Source organism: Stegostoma tigrinum, chromosome 33, assembly GCF_030684315.1.
Source record: "Stegostoma tigrinum isolate sSteTig4 chromosome 33, sSteTig4.hap1, whole genome shotgun sequence".
NCBI classification, from domain to species: domain Eukaryota; kingdom Metazoa; phylum Chordata; class Chondrichthyes; order Orectolobiformes; family Stegostomatidae; genus Stegostoma; species Stegostoma tigrinum.
Genome location: NC_081386.1, coordinates 36,174,568 through 36,195,347, shown reverse-complemented (window position 1 = coordinate 36,195,347; position 20,780 = coordinate 36,174,568). Strand labels below are relative to the sequence as shown.

At 47.3% G+C, this 20,780-nt stretch overlaps 1 protein-coding gene across 1 annotated transcript in view; it reads left to right on the top strand.

The window, feature by feature from the left end:
- The first annotated feature begins 7,556 nt into the window (after positions 1-7,556).
- The window catches only part of pde8a (phosphodiesterase 8A), a 131,269-nt gene continuing 118,045 nt past the window's right edge, over positions 7,557-20,780 (top strand). The window contains exon 1 of the mRNA XM_059639175.1: positions 7,557-7,938. Within this exon, the coding sequence (XP_059495158.1) occupies positions 7,693-7,938 (246 nt within the window). The 5' untranslated portion in view covers positions 7,557-7,692. The remainder of the gene's footprint in view (positions 7,939-20,780) is intronic.

Genomic DNA, 20,780 nt, shown 5'->3' with positions numbered 1-20,780 from the left:
GTGGTCTATGACAGGTTGGTCTGTGAGGGGGGGTTCTATGAGGGGTGGTCTATGACAAGGTTGGTCTGTGAGGGGGGTCTATGAAGGGTGGTCTATGACAGTGTTGGTCTCTGAGGGGGCTCTGTGAGGGGGCTCTATGAGAGGTGGCCTATGACAGGGTTGATCTGTAAGGGGGGTCTATGAGGGGTGGTCTATAACAGGGTTGGTCTGTGATAGGGGCCTTTGAGGGGTGGTCTATGACAGGGTTGGCCTGTGTCGGGGGTCTATGAGGGGTGGTCTATGACAGGGTTGGTCTGTGATAGGGGTCTATGAGGGGTGGTCTATGACAGGGTTGGCCTGTGTCGGGGGTCTATGAGGGGTGGTCCATGACAGGGTTGGTCTGTGAGGGGGCTCCGTGAAAAGTGTTTGGATGAGCTTCTGGTGGGAAGTCAGTGAGGTGGGTCTATGTGTGGATATGTCTATGTGGGGGGCTATCAACGATGGGGGTCTGAGGTTATTTCTGGAGGTGGGGTCTGCAAGGGAGTGTCTATGTGGGTTTTTGGGATGGGGTTTATGAGGGGCTTTCTGGAGGTGGTGTTTATGAGGGGGTTCCTGCGGGAGGGATGTTATGAGATTGGGGTCCTGGGACAGGGAATTGATGGGGCTCCTCCTGGGGGAGTTGAGATGTATGAGGGGGATCATGGGGGGTTTTGGGGGGGTTGCTGGGGGTGGTGTTTATGAGGGGTGATCATGGGGGTTGCTGGGTGTGGGGTTTATGAGGGGAGCTTATTGGGGGGGTGTTGAGGTGGAGTTTGTGGGGGTGGGATTTATGAGGGGGGATCATGGGGGGGTTGTTGGGGGTGGGGTTTATGAGGGGTATCATGGGGGGTTTATGAGGGGGGCTTATTGGGGGGTGTTGAGGGTGGGGTTTGTGGGGGTGGGGTTTATGAGGGGGAATCATGGGGCGTTTTCGTGGGGTTTGCTAGGGGTGTGGTTTATGAGGGGGATCACGGGGGGGTTTGCTGGGGGTGGGGTTTATGAGGGGGGATCATGTTGGGGTTGGGGTTTATGAGGGGAATCATGGAGGGGTTGCGGGGGTGTGGTTTTGAGGGGGCTTATTGGGGAGTGTTGAGGGTGGGGTTTATGGGGGGGTTGCTGGGGGTGAGGTTTATGAGGGGGGTTTTGGGGTTGCTGGGGGTGGGGTTTATGAGGGGGTTTTATTGGGGTGGGGTTTTTGAAGGGGGTTGCTTGGGGGGTTTATGGGCTGGGGTTTATGAGGGGAGTTTTGGGGGTTGCTGGGGGTGTGGTTTCTGAGGGGGGTTTGCTGTGGGGGGGGTTCTGGGGTGGGGTTTATGAGGGTTTTTTTGGGGGGTTGATGGGGGTGGGGTTTATGAGGGGGGTTGCTGGGGGGGTTATAGGGGTGGGGTTTATGAGTGGGATTGCTGGGGGGGTTATAGGGGTGGGGTTTATGAGGGGAGTTTTGGGTTGGTTGCTGGGGGATTTATGAGGTGAGTTGATGATGGGGTTGCTGGGGGGTTTTATGGTGGGGGTTGCTGGGGTGGGGGTTTATGGGGGTGGGGTTTATGACGTGAGTTGACGACAGGGTTGCTGAGGGGGTTTATGGGGGTGGGGTTTTTGAGGGGGGTTTTGGGGTGGTTGCTGGGGTGGCGGGGGTTTATGAGGCGAGTTGATGACGGGGTTGCTGAGGTGGGGGTTTTTGGGGATGGGGTTTATGAGGCGAGTTGATGACGGGGTTGCTGGGGGGGGGTTATGATGGGTGTTTGGGGGGGGTTTATGGGGGGTTGCTAGGGTGGGGTTTATGAGGAGAGTTGATGGGGGGTGTTATGATGGGGGTTTTGGGGGGTTGCTGGGGGGGGGTTTATGGGGGCGAGGTTTTTGAAGGGGGTTTTGGGGTGGTTGCTGGGGGGGGTGGGGGTTTATGAGGCGAGTTGATGATGGGGTTGCTGAGGTGGGGGTTTATGGGGATGGGGTTTATGAGGCGAGTTGACGACAGGGTTGCTGAGGGGGTTTATGAGGGTGGGGTTTATGAGGGGAGTTTTGGGGTGGTTGCTGGGGGGTTTATGAGGTGAGTTGTTGATGGGGTTGCTGGGGGGGGGTTTATGGGGGCAGTTGCTGGGGGGTTTTATGGTGGGGGTTGCTGGGGTGGGGGTTTATGGGGGTGAGGTTTTTGAAGGGGGTTTTGGGGTGGTTGCTGGGGGGGTGGGGGTTTATGAGGCGAGTTGATGATGGGGTTGCTGAGGTGGGGGTTTATGGGGATGGGGTTTATGAGACGAGTTGACGATGGGGTTGCTGCGGGGGTTTATGGGGTGGGGTTTTTGAGGGGGGTTTTGGGGTGGTTGCTGGGGTGTGGGGTTTTATGGGGCGAGTTGATGATGGGGTTGCTGAGGTGGGGGTTTATGGGGATGGGGTTTATGAGGCGAGTTGATGACGGGGGTTGCTAGGGTGGGCTTTATGAGGAGAGTTGATGGGGGGTGTTATGATGGGGGTTTTGGGGGGTTGCTGGGGGGGGTTTATGGGGATGGGGTTTATGAGGCAAGTTGACAACGGGGTTGCTGGGGGGGGTTATGATGGGGTTTTGGGGGGGTTTATGGGGGGTTGCTAGGGTGGGGTTTATGAGGCGGGTTTATGACGGGGTTTATGGTGGGGGTTTATGGGGGGTTGCTAGGGTGGGGTTTATGAGGCGGGTTTATGACGGGGTTTATGGTGGGGGTTTGGGAGGTTGCTAGGGTGGGGTTTACGAGGCGGGTTTATGACGGGGTTTATGGTGGGGGTTTGGGGGGTTGCTAGGGTGGGGTTTACGAGGCGGGTTTATGGTGGGTGTTTATGGGGGGGTTGCTAGGGTGGGGTTTATGAGGCGGGTTTATGATGGGGTTTATGGTGGGGGTTTATGGGGGGGTTGCTAGGGTGGGGTTTACGAGGCGGGTTTATGACGGGGTTTATGGTGGGTGTTTATGGGGGGGTTGCTAGGGTGGGGTTTACGAGGCAGGTTTATGACGGGGTTTATGGTGGGTTGCTAGGGTGGGGTTTATGAGGCGGGTTTATGACGGGGTTTATGGTGGGGGTTTATGGGGGGTTGCTAGAGTGGGGTTTATGAGGCGGGTTTATGACGGGGTTTATGGTGGGGGTTTGCTAGGGTGGGGTTTATGAGGCGGGTTTATGACGGGGTTTATGGGGGGTGTTTATGGGGGGTTGCTAGGGTGGGGTTTATGAGGCGGGTTTATGACGGGGTTTATGGTGGGGGTTTGGGGGGTTGCTAGGGTGGGGTTTATGAGGCGGGTTTATGACGGGGTTTATGGTGGGGGTTTGGGGGGTTGCTAGGGTGGGGTTTACGAGGCGGGTTTATGGTGGGTGTTTATGGGGGGGTTGCTAGGGTGGGGTTTATGTGGCGGGTTTATGACGGGGTTTATGGTGGGTGTTTATGGGGGGGTTGCTAGGGTGGGGTTTATGAGGCGGGTTTATGACGGGGTTTATGGTGGGGGTTTGGGGGGGGTTTATGGGGGGTTGCTCGGGTGGGGTTTATGAGGCGGGTTATGACGGGGTTTATGGGGGGTGTTTATGGGGGGTTGCTAGGGTGGGGTTTATGAGGCGGGTTTATGGTGGGGTTGCTGAGGTGGGGGTTTATGGGGATGGGGTTTATGAGACGAGTTGACGATGGGGTTGCTGCGGGGGTTTATGGGGTGGGGTTTTTGAGGGGGGTTTTGGGGTGGTTGCTGGGGGGGTGGGGGTTTATGAGGCGAGTTGATGATGGGGTTGCTGAGGTGGGGGTTTATGGGGATGGGGTTTATGAGACGAGTTGACGATGGGGTTGCTGCGGGGGTTTATGGGGTGGGGTTTTTGAGGGGGGTTTTGGGGTGGTTGCTGGGGTGTGGGGTTTTATGGGGCGAGTTGATGATGGGGTTGCTGAGGTGGGGGTTTATGGGGATGGGGTTTATGAGGCGAGTTGATGACGGGGGTTGCTAGGGTGGGCTTTATGAGGAGAGTTGATGGGGGGTGTTATGATGGGGGTTTTGGGGGGTTGCTGGGGGGGGTTTATGGGGATGGGGTTTATGAGGCAAGTTGACAACGGGGTTGCTGGGGGGGGGTTATGATGGGGTTTTGGGGGGGTTTATGGGGGGTTGCTAGGGTGGGGTTTATGAGGCGGGTTTATGACGGGGTTTATGGTGGGGGTTTATGGGGGGTTGCTAGGGTGGGGTTTATGAGGCGGGTTTATGACGGGGTTTATGGTGGGGGTTTGGGAGGTTGCTAGGGTGGGGTTTACGAGGCGGGTTTATGACGGGGTTTATGGTGGGGGTTTGGGGGGTTGCTAGGGTGGGGTTTACGAGGCGGGTTTATGGTGGGTGTTTATGGGGGGGTTGCTAGGGTGGGGTTTACGAGGCGGGTTTATGACGGGGTTTATGGTGGGTGTTTATGGGGGGTTGCTAGGGTGGGGTTTACGAGGCAGGTTTATGACGGGGTTTATGGTGGGTTGCTAGGGTGGGGTTTATGAGGCGGGTTTATGACGGGGTTTATGGTGGGGGTTTATGGTGGGTTGCTAGAGTGGGGTTTATGAGGCGGGTTTATGACGGGGTTTATGGTGGGGGTTTGCTAGGGTGGGGTTTATGAGGCGGGTTTATGACGGGGTTTATGGGGGGTGTTTATGGGGGGTTGCTAGGGTGGGGTTTATGAGGCGGGTTTATGACGGGGTTTATGGTGGGGGTTTGGGGGGTTGCTAGGGTGGGGTTTATGAGGCGGGTTTATGACGGGGTTTATGGTGGGGGTTTGGGGGGTTGCTAGGGTGGGGTTTACGAGGCGGGTTTATGGTGGGTGTTTATGGGGGGGTTGCTAGGGTGGGGTTTATGTGGCGGGTTTATGACGGGGTTTATGGTGGGTGTTTATGGGGGGGTTGCTAGGGTGGGGTTTATGAGGCGGGTTTATGACGGGGTTTATGGTGGGGGTTTGTGGGGGGTTTATGGGGGGTTGCTCGGGTGGGGTTTATGAGGCGGGTTATGACGGGGTTTATGGGGGGTGTTTATGGGGGGTTGCTAGGGTGGGGTTTATGAGGCGGGTTTATGGTGGGGGTTTATGGGGGGGTTTGGGGGGTTGCTAGGGTGGGGTTTATGAGGCGGGTTTATGGTGGGGGTTTGGGGGGTGGTTTATGGGGGGTTGCTAGGGTGGGGTTTATGAGGCGGGTTTATGGTGGGTGTTTATGGGGGGTTGCTAGGGTGGGGTTTATGAGGCGGGTTATGACGGGGTTTATGGGGGGTTGCTAGGGTGGGGTTTATGAGGCGGGTTTATGACGGGGTTTATGGTGGGGGTTTGGGGGGGTTTATGGGGGGTGTTTATGGGGGTTTGCTAGGGTGGGGTTTATGAGGCGGGTTTATGGTGGGGTTTGGGGGGGTTTATGGTGGGTGTTTATGGGGGGTTGCTCGGGTGGGGTTTATGAGGCGGGTTTATGACGGGGTTTATGGTGGGGGTTTGGGGGGGCTTATGGGGGGTTGCTAGGGTGGGGTTTATGAGGCGGGTTATGACGGGGTTTATGGGGGGTTGCTAGGGTGGGGTTTATGAGGCGGGTTTATGACGGGGTTTATGGTGGGGGTTTGGGGGGGGTTTATGGGGGGTTGCTAGGGTGGGGTTTATGAGGCGGGTTTATGACGGGGTTTATGGTGGGGTTTATGAGGCGGGTTTATGACGGGGTGTATGGTGGGGTTGATGAGGCGGGTTTATGACAGGGTTTATGGTGGGGGTTTGGGGGGGTTTATGGGGGGGTTTGGGGGGTTGCTAGGGTGGGGTTTATGAGGCGGGTTTATGACGGGGTTTATGGGGGGTTGCTAGGGTGGGGTTTATGAGTCGGGTTTATGAGGCGGGTTTATGGTGGGTGTTTATGGGGGGTTGCTAGGGTGGGGTTTATGAGGCGGGTTATGACGGGGTTTATGGGGGGTTGCTAGGGTGGGGTTTATGAGGCGGGTTTATGACGGGGTTTATGGGGGGTTGCTAGGGTGGGGTTTATGAGGCAGGTTTATGAGGCGGGTTTATGGTGGGTGTTTATGGGGGGTTGCTAGGGTGGGGTTTATGAGGCGGGTTATGACGGGGTTTATGGGGGGTTGCTAGGGTGGGGTTTATGAGGCGGGTTTATGACGGGGTTTATGGTGGGGGTTTGGGGGGGTTTATGGGGGGTTGCTAGGGTGGGGTTTATGAGGCGGGTTTATGACGGGGTTTATGGTGGGGTTTATGAGGCGGGTTTATGACGGGGTTTATGGTGGGGTTTATGAGGCGGGTTTATGACGGGGTTTATGGTGGGGGTTTGGGGGGGTTTATGGGGGGGTTTGGGGGGTTGCTATGGTGGGGTTTATGAGGCGGGTTTATGACGGGGTTTATGGTGGGGTTTATGAGGCGGGTTTATGACGGGGTTTATGGTGGGGGTTTGGGGGAGGTTTATGGGGGGTTGCTAGGGTGGGGTTTATGAGGCGGGTTTATGATGGGGTTTATGGTGGGGTTTATGAGGCGGGTTTATGACGGGGTTTATGGTGGGGTTTATGAGGCGGGTTTATGACGGGGTTTATGGTGGGGTTTATGAGGCGGGTTTATGACGGGGTTTATGGTGGGGGTTTGGGGGGGTTTATGGGGGGGTTGCTATGGTGGGGTTTATGAGGCGGGTTTATGGTGGGGTTTATGAGGCGGGTTTATGACGGGGTTTATGGTGGGGGTTTGGGGGGGGTTTATGGGGGGGGTTTGGGGGGTTGCTAGGGTGGGGTTTATGAGGCGGGTTTATGACGGGGTTTATGGTGGGGGTTTGGGGGGTTGCTAGGGTGGGGTTTATGAGGCGGTTTTATGACGGGGTTTATGGTGGGGGTTTGGGGGGAGTTTTTATGGGGGGTTGCTAGGGTGGGGTTTATGAGGCGGGTTTATGACGGGGTTTATGGGGGGTTGCTAGGGTGGGGTTTATGAGGCGGGTTTATGACGGGGTTTATGGGGGGTTGCTAGGGTGGGGTTTATGAGGCGGGTTTATGACGGGGTTTATGGTGGGGTTTATGAGGCGGGTTTATGGGGGGGTTTGGGGGGTTGCTAGGGTGGGGTTTATGAGGCGGGTTTATGACGGGGTTTATGGTGGGGTTTATGAGGCGGGTTTATGGGGGGGTTTGGGGGGTTGCTAGGGTGGGGTTTATGAGGCGGGTTTATGACGGGGTTTATGGTTGGGGTTTATGAGGCGGGTTTATGACGGGGTTTATGGGGGGGATCCTGGAGAAAGTGCTCCTTCATGTTCCCGCCTCGGCTTCAGTCTCCAATCAACGCGCGCCCGGTGCTGACGTCAGCGGGGTGGGGGTCAGAGGGCAGGCGGACCGAGGTGAGAGCTGTGGACCTACACGCGGGCGGTGATTGAGTCGGAGGGTCTTGTTTGTGGGGGGTGTCGCCTGCCCCGGGGAGGGGGGGGGGGTGGTCAGGGTGGGGAAAGTAGGAGAAGGTTGGTCCGGTACTTCAGCCAGAGCCGAGAACAGCCGCTGGGCCGCCCGGGTCCAGGCCCCGGGGCCATGAGGCTGTGACACCAGCCCCTTACCCCCCCCCCCCACCCCCACCCCCACCCCCACCCCCACCATCCCTCTACCCTGGGGTCCGGCTCCGGTGGGGACAGTCCCCGGGCCGGGAGACCATGCTCGGTTCCTCCTTGGCCTGAGGAGTGGCCGGGGCCGGCAGCGAGGCTGGAGCCGGCCGCTCGCCATGGGCTGCGCCCCGAGTATCCATGTGTCCCAGAGCGGGGTGGTGTACTGCCGGGACTCTGACGGTTCCAACTCCCCGCATCAGACCACCGCGGTTTCCCAGCAGAGCGGCGCCCTGGCTGGCTTCTTCATCAGGACAGAGCGCTCAGGCTCCGTTACCGGCTGCCGGCCCCCGGCCAGCAAGGAGCAGAAGGAACCCGGCCATAGCATCCAGGAGGGAAGCCCGGCTGAGCGGAGCCGTGTGAAGGTGAGGATGCTGGGGTTTGAGGAGAGTTCCTGAGACTGCGGGAAGGAGAACTCCGGTTGGGGCGAGCGAGAGAGGGTCCCTCAGTTTGCGGGAATTGCTCGGCGGGCTGTTGCTGAGGGTTTGTCTTCGGGATAGGAGGATAATATTTTGCTTAGATTTGTTAAGTTGCCTGCCCTATTGTCCATTCTGTGGGAATTATCTGCCAGGCCTCTGTCAAAAAGGTGTGGTGGAACACAAGCAGTATCTAAAATATTCTGTCTAGAAAGTCATGGAAATTTCCTGAACATTACTTAAAAAATAGGAGTAGGAGTTTAGTCCTTTGCGCCCATTCTGCAGTGAGTTCATGGCTGATCTACTCTGAAACAATATTTTCGCACTCTACTGATATCCCATGTTGTGTATAAGTAGTAGTTTATTCATCTCAGTCCTGAATACACGAGACTGAACATAGAACTTTGTCTAAATTATCAAATGCCCCTACTCCGCTCAATTTTGTGAAGCCTAACTACTATGCAGTGTTGCCTCCTGTCCTGCTTTCCCACCATATATCATGGTCTTGGGTTGGATTTTATTAAGTAATATGACAGCGAAACCAGAATTTTTCAGAAACCCTTGCTGACCATTGGAAAGTATCCTGGGACAGGCACACAGAGGCCCTGACAGCTAGAATTTGTTTCCACCTGATTTTGGGGATTAAAATTTGATTCTTTAGTTTGAATATATGTTCAAGTTTTGTTAGGCTACAATTGGTTTTGGGTCTGAATGTGACTGTAAAGTGGAATCATTTTGTTGCAAAAGGGGACGTGTTTTTTTTTGTAAATATCTTTTCTGTTTTTTAACGTGAATGTGTTTCTTAATTATTGGTCATTGGTCTAGATTCAGAATAGGCAATGGAATTAAATGACACATCACTTTTTTAAATATTTAGCAGTGATTAGCAGACATTCTTCATTGGGTATTCTTACTCTAAAGTTGGCTTTGAGGTGGGGCTATTGGTTAGGAAATGAGATTTGCTTGAACAATATTTGTTCCAACAGTTGGTTTGATCCAAGATTAGCATCTGTTCCTTAAGTTGTATTGGTTTTCTTTGCTGATAACTACTTTAAATTATGGCAAAACATGATTCTGAAGACCACAGTGAGTTCCTTTCAACTTCATAACAGATGGTTAGGTCAAATGGGCTGTTTCTGGGTTAAAGCGTTTCTGCATTTTTGTTATGTTTATATGTTGCCATTGTTTAAATATTTCTCATGTATAAACCATTGGAGCTCACTGGCTATCTAGGCAGTATTTCCCATGCGTGCTTAGTACTGAAATAGGTTAATTTTAAAAAATTTGATTGTCATGTTAGCGAGTTTTGAGAAGATTTGTAGCTCAAGTTGAGGTTCTGGATGTGAGTTTGCTCGCTGAGCTGGAAGGTTAGTTTTCAGACATTTCGTCACCATTCTAGGTAACATCAGTGAGCCTCCGAAGCACTGGTGTTATGTCCGGCTTTCTATTTATCTGTTTAGGTTTCCTTGGGTTGGTGATGTCATTTCCTGTGGTGATGTCATTTCCTGTTCTTTTTCTCAGGGGATGGTAGATTGATTTAGAGCCACTGTGTTTGTGGATGGAGTTCTGGTTGGAATGCCATGCTTCTTGGAATTCTCGTGCATGTCTCTGTTTGGCTTGTCCTAGGATGGATGTGTTGTCCCAATCAAAGTGGTGTCCTTCCTCATCTGTATGTAAGGATACGAGTGATCGTGGGTCATGTCGTTTTGTGGCTAGTTGATGTTCATGTATCCTGGTGGCTAGCTTTCTGCCTGTTTGTCCAATGTAGTGTTTGTCACAGTTCTTGCAAGGTATTTTGTAGATGACGTTCATTTTATTTGTTGTCTCTATAGTGTCTTTTAAGTTCATTAGCTGCTGTTTTAGTGTGTTGGTGGGTTTGTGGGCCATGATGCCAAGAGATCCGAGTAGTCTGGCAGTCATTTCGGAAATGTCTTTGTAGGGGAGAGTGGTTATGGTTTCTGGGCCCGTTTTGTCTGTTTGTTTGGGTTTGCTGAGAAATCGGCGGACTGTGTTCATTGGGTACCCATTCTTTTTGAATACACTGTATAGGTGATTTTCTTCTGCTCTGCGTAGTTCCTCTGTGCTGCAGTGTGTGGTGGCTCGTTGGAATAATGTTCTAATGCAGCTTTGTTTGTGGGTGTTGGGATGGTTGCTCCTGTAGTTCAGTATTTGGTCCGTATGTGTTGTTTTCCTGTAGACGCTGGTTTGAAGTTCCCCATTGACTGTTCGCTCTACTGTGACATCTAGGAATGGCAGTTTATTGTTGTTTTCCTCCTCTTTTGTGAATGTTATGCCAGTAAAGGGTATTATTGATGGTCTTGAAGGTTTCCTCTAATTTGTTTTGTTTAGTGATGACAAAGGTGTCGTCCACTTAGCAGACCCAAAGTTTGGGTTGGATGATTGGCAGAGCTGTTTGTTCGAGTCTCTGCATTACTGCCTCTGCTAAGAACCCTGATATCGGAGATCCCATGGGTGTACCGTTGGTTTGTCTGTCAGTTTTATTATTGAAAAGTGAAGTGGGTGGTGAGGCATAGGTCCACTAGCTTGATGATGTTGTCCTTGCTGATGAGGTTGGTGGTGTCTGGTGTATGTGTCTTCGGTTCTTCTAATAGTGTAGTCAGTGTTTCTTTGTTTCTCCGAAATGACTGCCAGACTACTTGGATCTCTTGGCATCAGGGTAGCCCACAAACCCACCAACACACTAAACCAGCAGCTAGGATGGTTTAAATTCCCTCACTGGGGAAACAATATCTCAGCATCAGTAAGCCATTCATAATTTTTCCAATTTCAAATTAAATCACCTCATGCAAGGAATCAACCTACTGAAACTTAGCTATACTGCCTCTTTATGGAAGCGTATTCTCTTCAATAGGGAGACCAAATCTGCACACACTATTCCAGAGACTCTATACAGACAACAAGCAAAACGAACGTCATCTACAAAATACCTTGCAAGAACTGTGACAAACACTACATTGGACAAACAGGCAGAAAGCTAGCCACCAGGATACATGAACATCAACTAGCCACAAAACGACATGACCCACTATCACTCGTATCCTTACATACAGATGAGGAAGGACACCACTTTGATTGGGACAACACATCCATCCTAGGACAAGCCAAACAGAGACATGCACGAGAATTCCTAGAAGCATGGCATTCCAACCAGAACTCCATAAACAAACACATTGATTTAGAGCCAATCTACCATCCCCTGAGAAAAAGAACAGGAAATTACATCACCAACCCAAGGAAACCTAAACCAATAAGTAGAAAGCAGGACATAACACCAGCGCTTCATCAGAGGCTCAGTGATGATGTTACCTAGAATGGTGACGAAACGCCTGAAAACGAACCTTCCAGCTCAGCGAGCAAACTCACATCCACAGTTTGAGCATTTCTAGTAACATCATACTGAAAAGAGAATGTGGTATTCATTACTTGAAATGTCGAGACATGAAGGAGGAGATCACAGCACTGCAGCTTCTGCCCAATCTTGTGATGAGAATGCCTCCGAGGCACTTGGTTGTTGTTGTACAACCAAAGCAATCTAGAAGTTTACGTCAATTCTATGCGGCTTTGGAGAGACGTACCTGGAATAGTGTGTGCAGATTTGGTCTCCCTATTGAAGAGAATACGCTTCCATAAACAGGCAGTATAGCTAAGTTTCAGTAGGTTGATTCCTTGCATGAGGTGATTTAATTTGAAATTGGAAAAATTATGAATGGCTTACTGATGCTGAGATATTGTTTCCCCAGTGAGGGAATTTAGAATGTGAGGTCACAGTCTCAGGATAAGGGGTTGATGATTTAGGGCTAGCTGAGGAGAAATTTCTCCACTCAAAGGGTTCTGAATTTTTCTTTTGGAATTCCTTGTTCCAGAGGACTGTGGATGTGACAGATTGATATTTGGTCTCTTGGAATCAAAGGATGAGAGGAGTAGGAAGGAAAGTGAAGTTGAAGTATAAGATGAGCCTGTATCATATGTGAAGCTGGACCAGGGCCATGTAGATAATGCCTACTCCTGTTTCTTGCACATCTAAATGAGGTGGGCATTTTAGAGATTCTATGAAGGCAGGTACGTGCCCTCAGAACTTTTTTTTGACTGTTCAGTTAGCTTTCACAAAGGCTGTACATCTCTTTTTAGTCTAAATTCAAATTCATTCTAAACGTTTAACATTTCCAGTTCACATTAAGTGGCCATGCATTTTCTATTCAGAAGTTACCTTCTGCCCAAGCTTCCATTCCGTAATTAGCTGCAAGGAGATCTGAAAAGCACTCTGAAGTAATTCTTCCTCTAGCGGTTGAAAAGCAAAATGCCGTCGCTCTTGCAGCGGGATATGAGTGGATTTCTAGAGCATTGCATTTGGCATGATGTATTAATGTTCATGCTCCAATCAATAGGAACCCTGTATCAGGTTCAGCAATCCATAGGCAGTGTTCATGATGACTGGCAAGTCTCTTGGACCTGATGACCTGCATCCTGGGGCCTTAAAGGAAGAGACCACAGAAGTGGATGTGCCAGTTGTAAACGTACAAGATTGACTAGATTTTGGAAATATCCAGGCGGAATGAAAAGCTGCAAATGTAAATCACCCCTCCAGAAAGGGGAGAAAATAGAAAGCAGAAATCCCCTAGCCAGTTAGTTTAACAAATCATTGGAAAAGTGATAGAATCCATTATTAAGGAGGTGGAAGCAGAACATATTGTATTCTCATTCTATCAGGCAAGGTCAATTTGGATTTGTAAAAGAAAAATAATCAATCATTATGGTGCGAAAGAAAGCCATTCAGCCCATTGTGTCTGTTCTGGCCCTCTGAAAAGCTATTCATGTACTGTCCTTCCGTCTTCCATTTAGCAGTGTGTTACAGGATCAGAGCTGACGCCTCAACTATTTTCTGATTTACATCATTGACTTGGTGAAGGGACGACTGTATTGTGGCCAAGTCTGCTAATGGTACAAGGTCACGTAGGAAGGCAAGTAGCAAGGAAGGTGTAAAGGGTCTGCAAAGGAACAGGGATATGTTAAGTGTGTGGGCAAAAAAAAAATGGCAGAAGGTTAATTATCCACTTTCCTAAGAAGAATGGGAAAGCTAAATATTTTTTAAATGGAGTAGACTGCTGAACGGCAGAGTACAGCAGGATCTGTCCAAACTAAAGCAAAGCACAGAACATGCAGATATAGTAAACTGTTAGAAAGGTGAATTGAATTTATACTCCATGTCCCTTGTAGTAAATGTAAGGAGGTCTTGTTTCAAGCATTGATGAAACAGCACCTGGAATGCATACAGTTTTGGTCTCCTTGCTTAAAGTGGGATAACTCCTATTTGAAACAGTTTGTAGAAGGCTCCCAGCTGATTGCTTGGATGAAAAGGGATTTTTTTAATGAGGGAAATTGAGTCTGTACTCGGTGGAGTTTAGAGGAATGTGAAGCCATCTTACTGTAACATGTAAGATTCTGAGTGGACTTGATGGGGTAAATGTTGATAAGATGTTTCCTCTTGTGGGAAATCTAGAGCTGGGGGCACAATTTCAAATGAGGGATCTCACATTTTTTAGGGTAGGGATAAATAATTTCTTCCAGAATGGTCATTAGTCGTGTGAATTCTGTACCCTGGGGTGGGGGGGGGGGGGGGGGGGGGAGTGGAGACTGAACATGAATGTTCTCAAGACTGAATTAGAGCTTTGATTGATGGGAGGTTTTACCTTTACAAGGGTAGGTAGGACAAAGGTGTTAAGAATGGCAGAACAGGTTTAAGGAGCTGACTAGTCTATCCATGTTGGTGTGTCTAATGAATCCACTCATCAATTTTAATACAACCTGTCTTAACAGATTCAGTCTGACTGACAGTGAAGTGGGACAGGGTTTCTCTTGGCTGTTACCTAGAAAAGAACTGGATCTCTGATACAGGTGGCGGGATAGTCTGACAGTTTCCCTGTCACTTAACAAAAGTCAGCGTCTGTATCTCGGGAGCTGTTCTATTGATGTACTAGCTGTAGAACCGTATGCAACTGCACAGCTACCTCATTGGATGTTGTGAAGCAATTCTTCGGAATTTTAAAATAAATAATGCATCTTATTGGAAAGATCATTGTGAGGGCCAGTGAGTATTTAAAAGTTTCTCATTCCATTGATATCAAAATATCTAATTATCCAAAATGTTGCTGTGTTAACTCCAATTTTACCCAATCTGTCTGTCTTAAAAAAAACTCCCAAACCAAAAAAACCCACTGATTGCATTTGGTGGTTGGAATTTATGTAGTTTATTGTAGATGCCTGATGCTGCTTGAAGAGATTCCAATTAATAATTTAAATAAACAACTTTGAAAGAGGTGGGTCTGGGGTGGCTTTGTATGCCCCCGTGATCCTAAAGTATTTCATAGGCAACGAGTCACTACTGAAAGGTGGTTATTGCTTTGCAGGGATTGCCAAGTATACTCAGATTTTTAAAAAAACTATTAATTTTTATAATGTAGGCATTGCTGGCTGGAACACCAACAGTTGCCCATCAGAGATGGTGCTGGTGAGCTGCTGCCTTGAACTGCTGCAGTCATTGGTGTCTGGAGACACCAGTGTTGATAGGGCTGGAGTTACAAGATTTGACCCAGTGACAGTGAAGGAATGGCAACATATTTCCAAGTGAGGTGTAGGGCTTGGAGGAGAACTTGCAGGTGATGGTTTTGTCATGTGTCTTCTGCCCTGGTACTTCTAGGTGGTAGTGGTCATGGTGTGTCTCTGGAGCTTTGAGAGTTAATGCAGTGCATATTATAGATGGTACACACTTGTGCTGCCACTATCAGTGATGAAGAGAGTGAATGCTGAAGTTGGTGCATGGGGCTCGTTTGTCCTGGATGGTGTCAAGCTTATTGTATTGTTGAAGACGCACCTGCCTAGTTAAGTGGAGGATATTCCATCACACTGCTGGCTTGTAAAGGGAGGTAGGCTTTGGGGAGTCAGGAGTTCGGCTGCTTGCTGCCAAATTCAAAACAGTATTTATAAATATTTTTTATCAACTTGTTCTTATAAGTTATGACATACTTCTGGGTCAGTTGAGTCTTGAACCTGCCCTCCTGGCCCAGAGATAAAAACATTGTCACTACAGTACAAGAGCTCCTAACTGCAGTAGTTTTGTTGCTAGTGCAGTTCAGTTTCTGGTCTGTTGCCCTCCAGGATGTCATTGGTGAGCAATTCAGTGATGGTAATGCCATTAATTGTAGTGTAAAATGTATGTCAAATGGTTATTGTATAGATCACCACAAATCGGAGCTTTGTTTCCTATTGTGTTTATTTATGAGAATAAAGTTTAGCGGCTGTAAAGGTTTAATCATCAAATTATACCAATTTGTCCAGAATCTATTGGCGTTCACTCTAAAGAAAGGCCTGTGATTATAAAGTCCCTGATTATTTCTCAGAAATATTGCAAAGATTTCCACCTGTAATGAAATTATTGTACTTTTAGTGCAAGTCACTGTTGTACAGGCTAATGATTAATTATGATGCCATTACAGTGAGTTTATTGTACAGTGAACTGTAGAAGGTTATTAAGCTTTGCAGCTGGTCTTTGTAATAAACCAGACCAGTGACTTCTGGCATTTTGTGGAAACACAAGTTGAATTTGACTGGCAGGAACTGGTTTGGGTTCTTAGTTTCCAGCCTAGTAAGAAAGTCTTTCCCTGCAACGTCTGTCCTGCTGAAGTAGATGTAATCAGAAACTGCATGTTTTATGAGTCATAGAGATATACAGCATGGAAACAGACCTTTTGGTCCAACTCATCCTTGCTAACCAGATATCCTGAATAAATCTGATCCCATTTGCTGGCATTTGGCCCGTACCCCTCTGAAACCCTTCCTATTCATGTATCCGTGCAGATGCCTTTTTAAATGTCGAAATTGTACGAGCCTGTCCTCCTTCGTCTGGCAGCCCATTACATGAACCATCCGCTGTGTGAACACAGAAACAGTAACTTGTTTAACAGGTTGTGCTCATCCATGTGATATATACCCTTTTAACCAAACTCTCAGACTGGATATTCAACTCATAATAAAAGAAAATGTTGTGCATAAGTTGATTGCTCTATTTGCCTCATAGTATAAAAGAACTTAACTGGCAGTAGAATACTTTTAAACATCTTGAGATCTTAAAAGGCATTGTAGAAATGCAAGCTTTTGTTTTCCTGATGCTGAGCCAAGAGATAAGGTTTAAAGCTGAAACTGGGAAGTAAACTGGAGCAACAGAAAATATTCAGATAAAATGGTGTCCATAGACTTCAGGAGTTAAAGTAGAGTTCTTCTCATCTTGTATACCAACATGCTTCCATACAATGCTGTACACAAGTGAGAATATTCTTGCCAGTTGAATTGATTCTATCCCTGTCACTGCTTTTCTTATGCATGAAAAGCATAGTACAGGTTACTAGATAGCAGTCAGAAACTGAACATTAGCTCACCTCTTGGCCACGGAGAGACGATACAAATTTCAAGGATATGCAATGAAATTTGCTGGTGTATGAATGCAACAAACCATAAAATTTAGCTACTGATCTGACCCTTTTTTTTAAAAAAAATTGCTGCATACTCATTTGATGAAAGAAAACATTGAACATTTGTTAGGCCCATTACTATCTTGGATGGAAAATTTCAGAAGAATTCCTTGTTTTATTTGTCCAGAGCTGAATGTTGTAATTTGCTGTACCCCAGATTTTAGTTTGTATATGGTCGAATTTGTAGATATTTAACAAAAACTTTGATCCTTTAATTGGTTTTAAAAATAATTTGTAGAGGTGAGTGGTATTGGAGCCAATGAGTTGACTTCTATTTCGCCTACATCTGGTGTCAGTATCAAGCACTTGAGGTCATGTAGAGAATATGTTGGACATCTAGCTGAAGGTGCCAGACCAAATGATGTGCTTCAACCCTTTCCCACCTTGGTAACCTGATAGTGCGATTGAGTTCTAGGCAGTTTTGTACCTATTCGTTTAGTGCACATTACAATGCTTCCAAATTTTATTTTCAGGGTAGTTGTCTTCCAAGGTAGAGACTTGTCATTAACCTCCACTGGTTAAAGTCTCTACCACTCATCTCGTCTGTAGTGGGGTGGTTTTGGAGCATTGACTTGTAGCAAGTTTAATACTTGGATGAAATATGGTACCCTAGGTAAGGGTATGAAATGGCTGAAAGTGCCTGGATGTTCACTAGTGAATATTGTGTTCCACTCCACTGACAGCCCTGGGCTATCTCCAAAAGCAGGATCACACATCCCAATAAGCGCATATCGTCAAAGTATTGCCCAGTTACAAAATTTGGGTTGTGGAGACTTGAGACTTGTTCAAATTCCACTTAGTCAGATGGCTCAGCTGATCTCCTTTGGCTTGTGTACTTTTGCAAGTTTGAAGATCAGCTGGTTAAACAGTAACTTCATGAGCAGTTATGACTGATAAATGCTGTCTCTTTTAGTGTTAGTAGGAAACATTTGGATAATGTTTTCAAATCAGCTATGTCCCCATGTTACAGCTTAATTCTGAACTGGTATATGTTATGCATAGTTCTGATGCATGGTTTGCAATCTAAAATGCATTGATTATACTTTTCACGTTATTGACCTGAAATCTATCTTTATCCTTAATTTAGAACATTAATATCCCAGGTCCCTGGTCTTTCCCAGTGGTGTAATGCATTTTTTTCGATCCAGATATTTATTTAGTATTCTGTTTGAGGCATTGCATCCCAGATCACGACAATTCACTGTATTGCCCCATCCAGAAATGTCACAAGTTACTAATAATCCATGGCAAAGGGTTAAAAACTGTTCAGATCAAGTTGATCAAGTCACCCAAAGTTGTGACTTGAATGAAACTTGAATATGCAAAGTTCTCCATGTTGAGAGATGAACTAATCTTAGATTCTCACCAAAGTTACAGGTCAGTGCATCACTATTGAGGTGAATTTTCATTAAAAAAAATTCTATCAATATTTACCAGATTTTTTTTGTTGTCCCAAGCAAGCTCTGTTCTGTTTATAGATTTTTGCAGTTACTGGTGTAGAATGATTTCTAATTACAGTTTTCCTTACTGTGTGAGTAATTGTAGCCAATGTTGGTGGTAATTTGGTAAGCTTTCAGACTGTAGCAAGAAATATGAAATTACACTACCTGCATTCCTCCTGATATCTTTCCCTGTCTACAAAGTGGATTTGGATAACTAGCTTTAAAAGTTTGGCCTCATAGTTTGCTTGTGTGAAAGGTTCTGACATTGGCCTCTGGATTGAGATTTTGGGATTGTTGTTCTATAAATAGATGTGTGCTGTGCAGCAGTGAATTATGATAAATCTCTTAACAAGCGAGGCTGCCTGGATACCATGGGACATTTCCTCAGATATGATTGTGTTCCTCAACCTGAGCACTTATGTAACCCATGAGTTTTTGTTTACTACTTACAAAACATTTTAATGAGTTTTTGGTCATGTGGTGAAAGTCTCAAAAACAACTTATGTAAATGTGATCTTATCATTATTGCAGCAGTTAGTGTGAATTCACATTATTCCTAGCTGTAAGGAGGAAACCTTTGGCACAAATGCTCATCAGGAACTTGCCCTTGGGTTGTAATTTGCTTCTGTTTGAGTCTTGCTCAGGAATTGGTATTTTCCTAGATTACCAGTTCTAGTTCACTGTAGTATTTGTCACTCAAGTGTGGGGTACTGGTAGGAGCTGTTTGAGATAGTTACAGCCACCAATCCTCCATTGTCTTTGCCTTGTCTTGAGTCTATTGGGTGATTAGTAGTAGAGCATATACCACTGTAGCATATCTACTGAAGATGGCACTGTTCTTGGGTACAGTGACTATAAAATTTCAGAAACACAAGATATAGGAGCAGAATTTGGCCCTTTGGCCATTGAGTCCGTCCAGTGTGTGACACAGTGACTTGATGGTTAGCAGTGCATCAAAGGAACCTGGGTTTGATTCCAGCCTTGGGTGACTCCTGTGTGCAGTTTGTACATTTCTCTCTGTGTGGGTTTCTGCTGCGTGCACCAGGTTCCCCCTCAGTCTAAAGATATTCAGCTTAAGTGAATTGATTGTGGTTAAATTGCCCTGCGGCACCTAGGAAAGTGCAGGCAAAGTTGGTTAGCCTTGGTAAATGCGGGCTTACAGGGCAATGGTGGAGTGGTTGCTTCACTATGGGGTGCTGCTTGGAGGGTCGGTGTAGACTGTGGGTTGAACGGCTTCTTTCTGTGCTGTAGGGATTCGATTCTATGATTGAATCTGCTCTGCCATTTGATCATGGCTTTAAAGTTTCTCAACGTCATTGTCCTGCCTTTTCCCTGTAACCTTTAGACCTTACTAATCAAGAACTTGTCAATCTCTGTTTTAAATACACTAATGACTTTGCCTCCACACCCTTCTGCAGCAATTAATTCCACAGATTTATCACTCTTTGGCTGATGAAATTCCTTTTCATCTCTGTTCTAAAGGGGCGTCTCTTCACTTTGAGGCTGGCCTTAGGTCCTAATCTCTCCACACCCATTCTATCTAGGCTTCTCAGTATTCTGTGAATTTCAGTCTGGTTCCCCCATCATCCTTCTAAACTCCAATCAAGTACAGACCCAGAGTCCTCAACTGTTCCTTATATGACAAGCACTTCATCCCCCAAGATCGCTCTTGTAAACCTCCTCTGGGTCCCTTCCTAAGGCCAGAACATCCACCCTTAGTTATGCACACACAACTGTTCACAATATTCTAAGTTGACCTGACCAGAATCTCAGCAGTATGTTTCTGCTCAGACAGTTTTTCCCTGAGAGAAATAAGTACAACTACACTTTGATAATTACCAGGGCCATAAGGGGTTATCTACGTACTTTCTGATAACACAAAGTTGAGTGGGAGAGTAAGCTGTGAGGAGGATGTGGAGTTGCTTTAGTGCAACTTGAACAATCTGGGTTGGGCACATGCATGGCAGATGCAGTATAATGTGAATAAATGTGGGATTATCCACTTTGGTAGCAAAAACAGGAAGTGGGTTATGTCCTATAAATTGAGAAAAGGGAATATGCAATGAGGTGTGGGCCTCCTTTAAACAACAGTTGCTGAAGGTAATTGTGCAGGTGCACCAGGTAGTAAAGACAGCATGTTGACCTTCATAGTGAGAAGACTTGATTGCAAGATCAGGGATGTCTAGCTGTAATTGTACAGGGCCTTGGTGAGATCACACCTTGAATATTGTGTGCAATTTTGGCCTCCTTTATCTGAGGAAGCATGTTCTTGCTATAGAGTTAATGCAGAAAAGGTTTACTGGACTGATTTCTAGGTTGGCGAACTGACGTATGAGGTGATATTCAGAAGAATGGAGGGTGGTTTGGAGGAGAAGAGTTTCTTAAAAATGTATAAAATTCTGACAGGACTACACAGGGTAAGTGCAGGAAGGATGTTCCTAAAGACAAAAGTCCAGAACCAGGAGCCACAGTCTAAGAATACAGGGTAAAGCATTTAGGACTGAGATGAGGATAATTTTTTTCACCCAGAGATTAGTCAGCCTGTGGAATTTGCAGAAAGCAGTTGCGGCCAAAGCATCGTATGAGTTCAAAGAGTTGGATATAGGACCTGGGGCTGAAGGGATCAAAGGATATGTGGAAAAAACAAACAAGCTTGAGTTAGATGATCAGTCACGATCATAACAAATAGCAGAGCAGGCAGTCTTAGCTGAATGGCCTATTCCTATTTTCTGTTTCTATTGCACCCACACTTCCCTCTGGAAGATAGAGTAGAACTCCTTTCTCCATTCACAGATGGTGATATCAA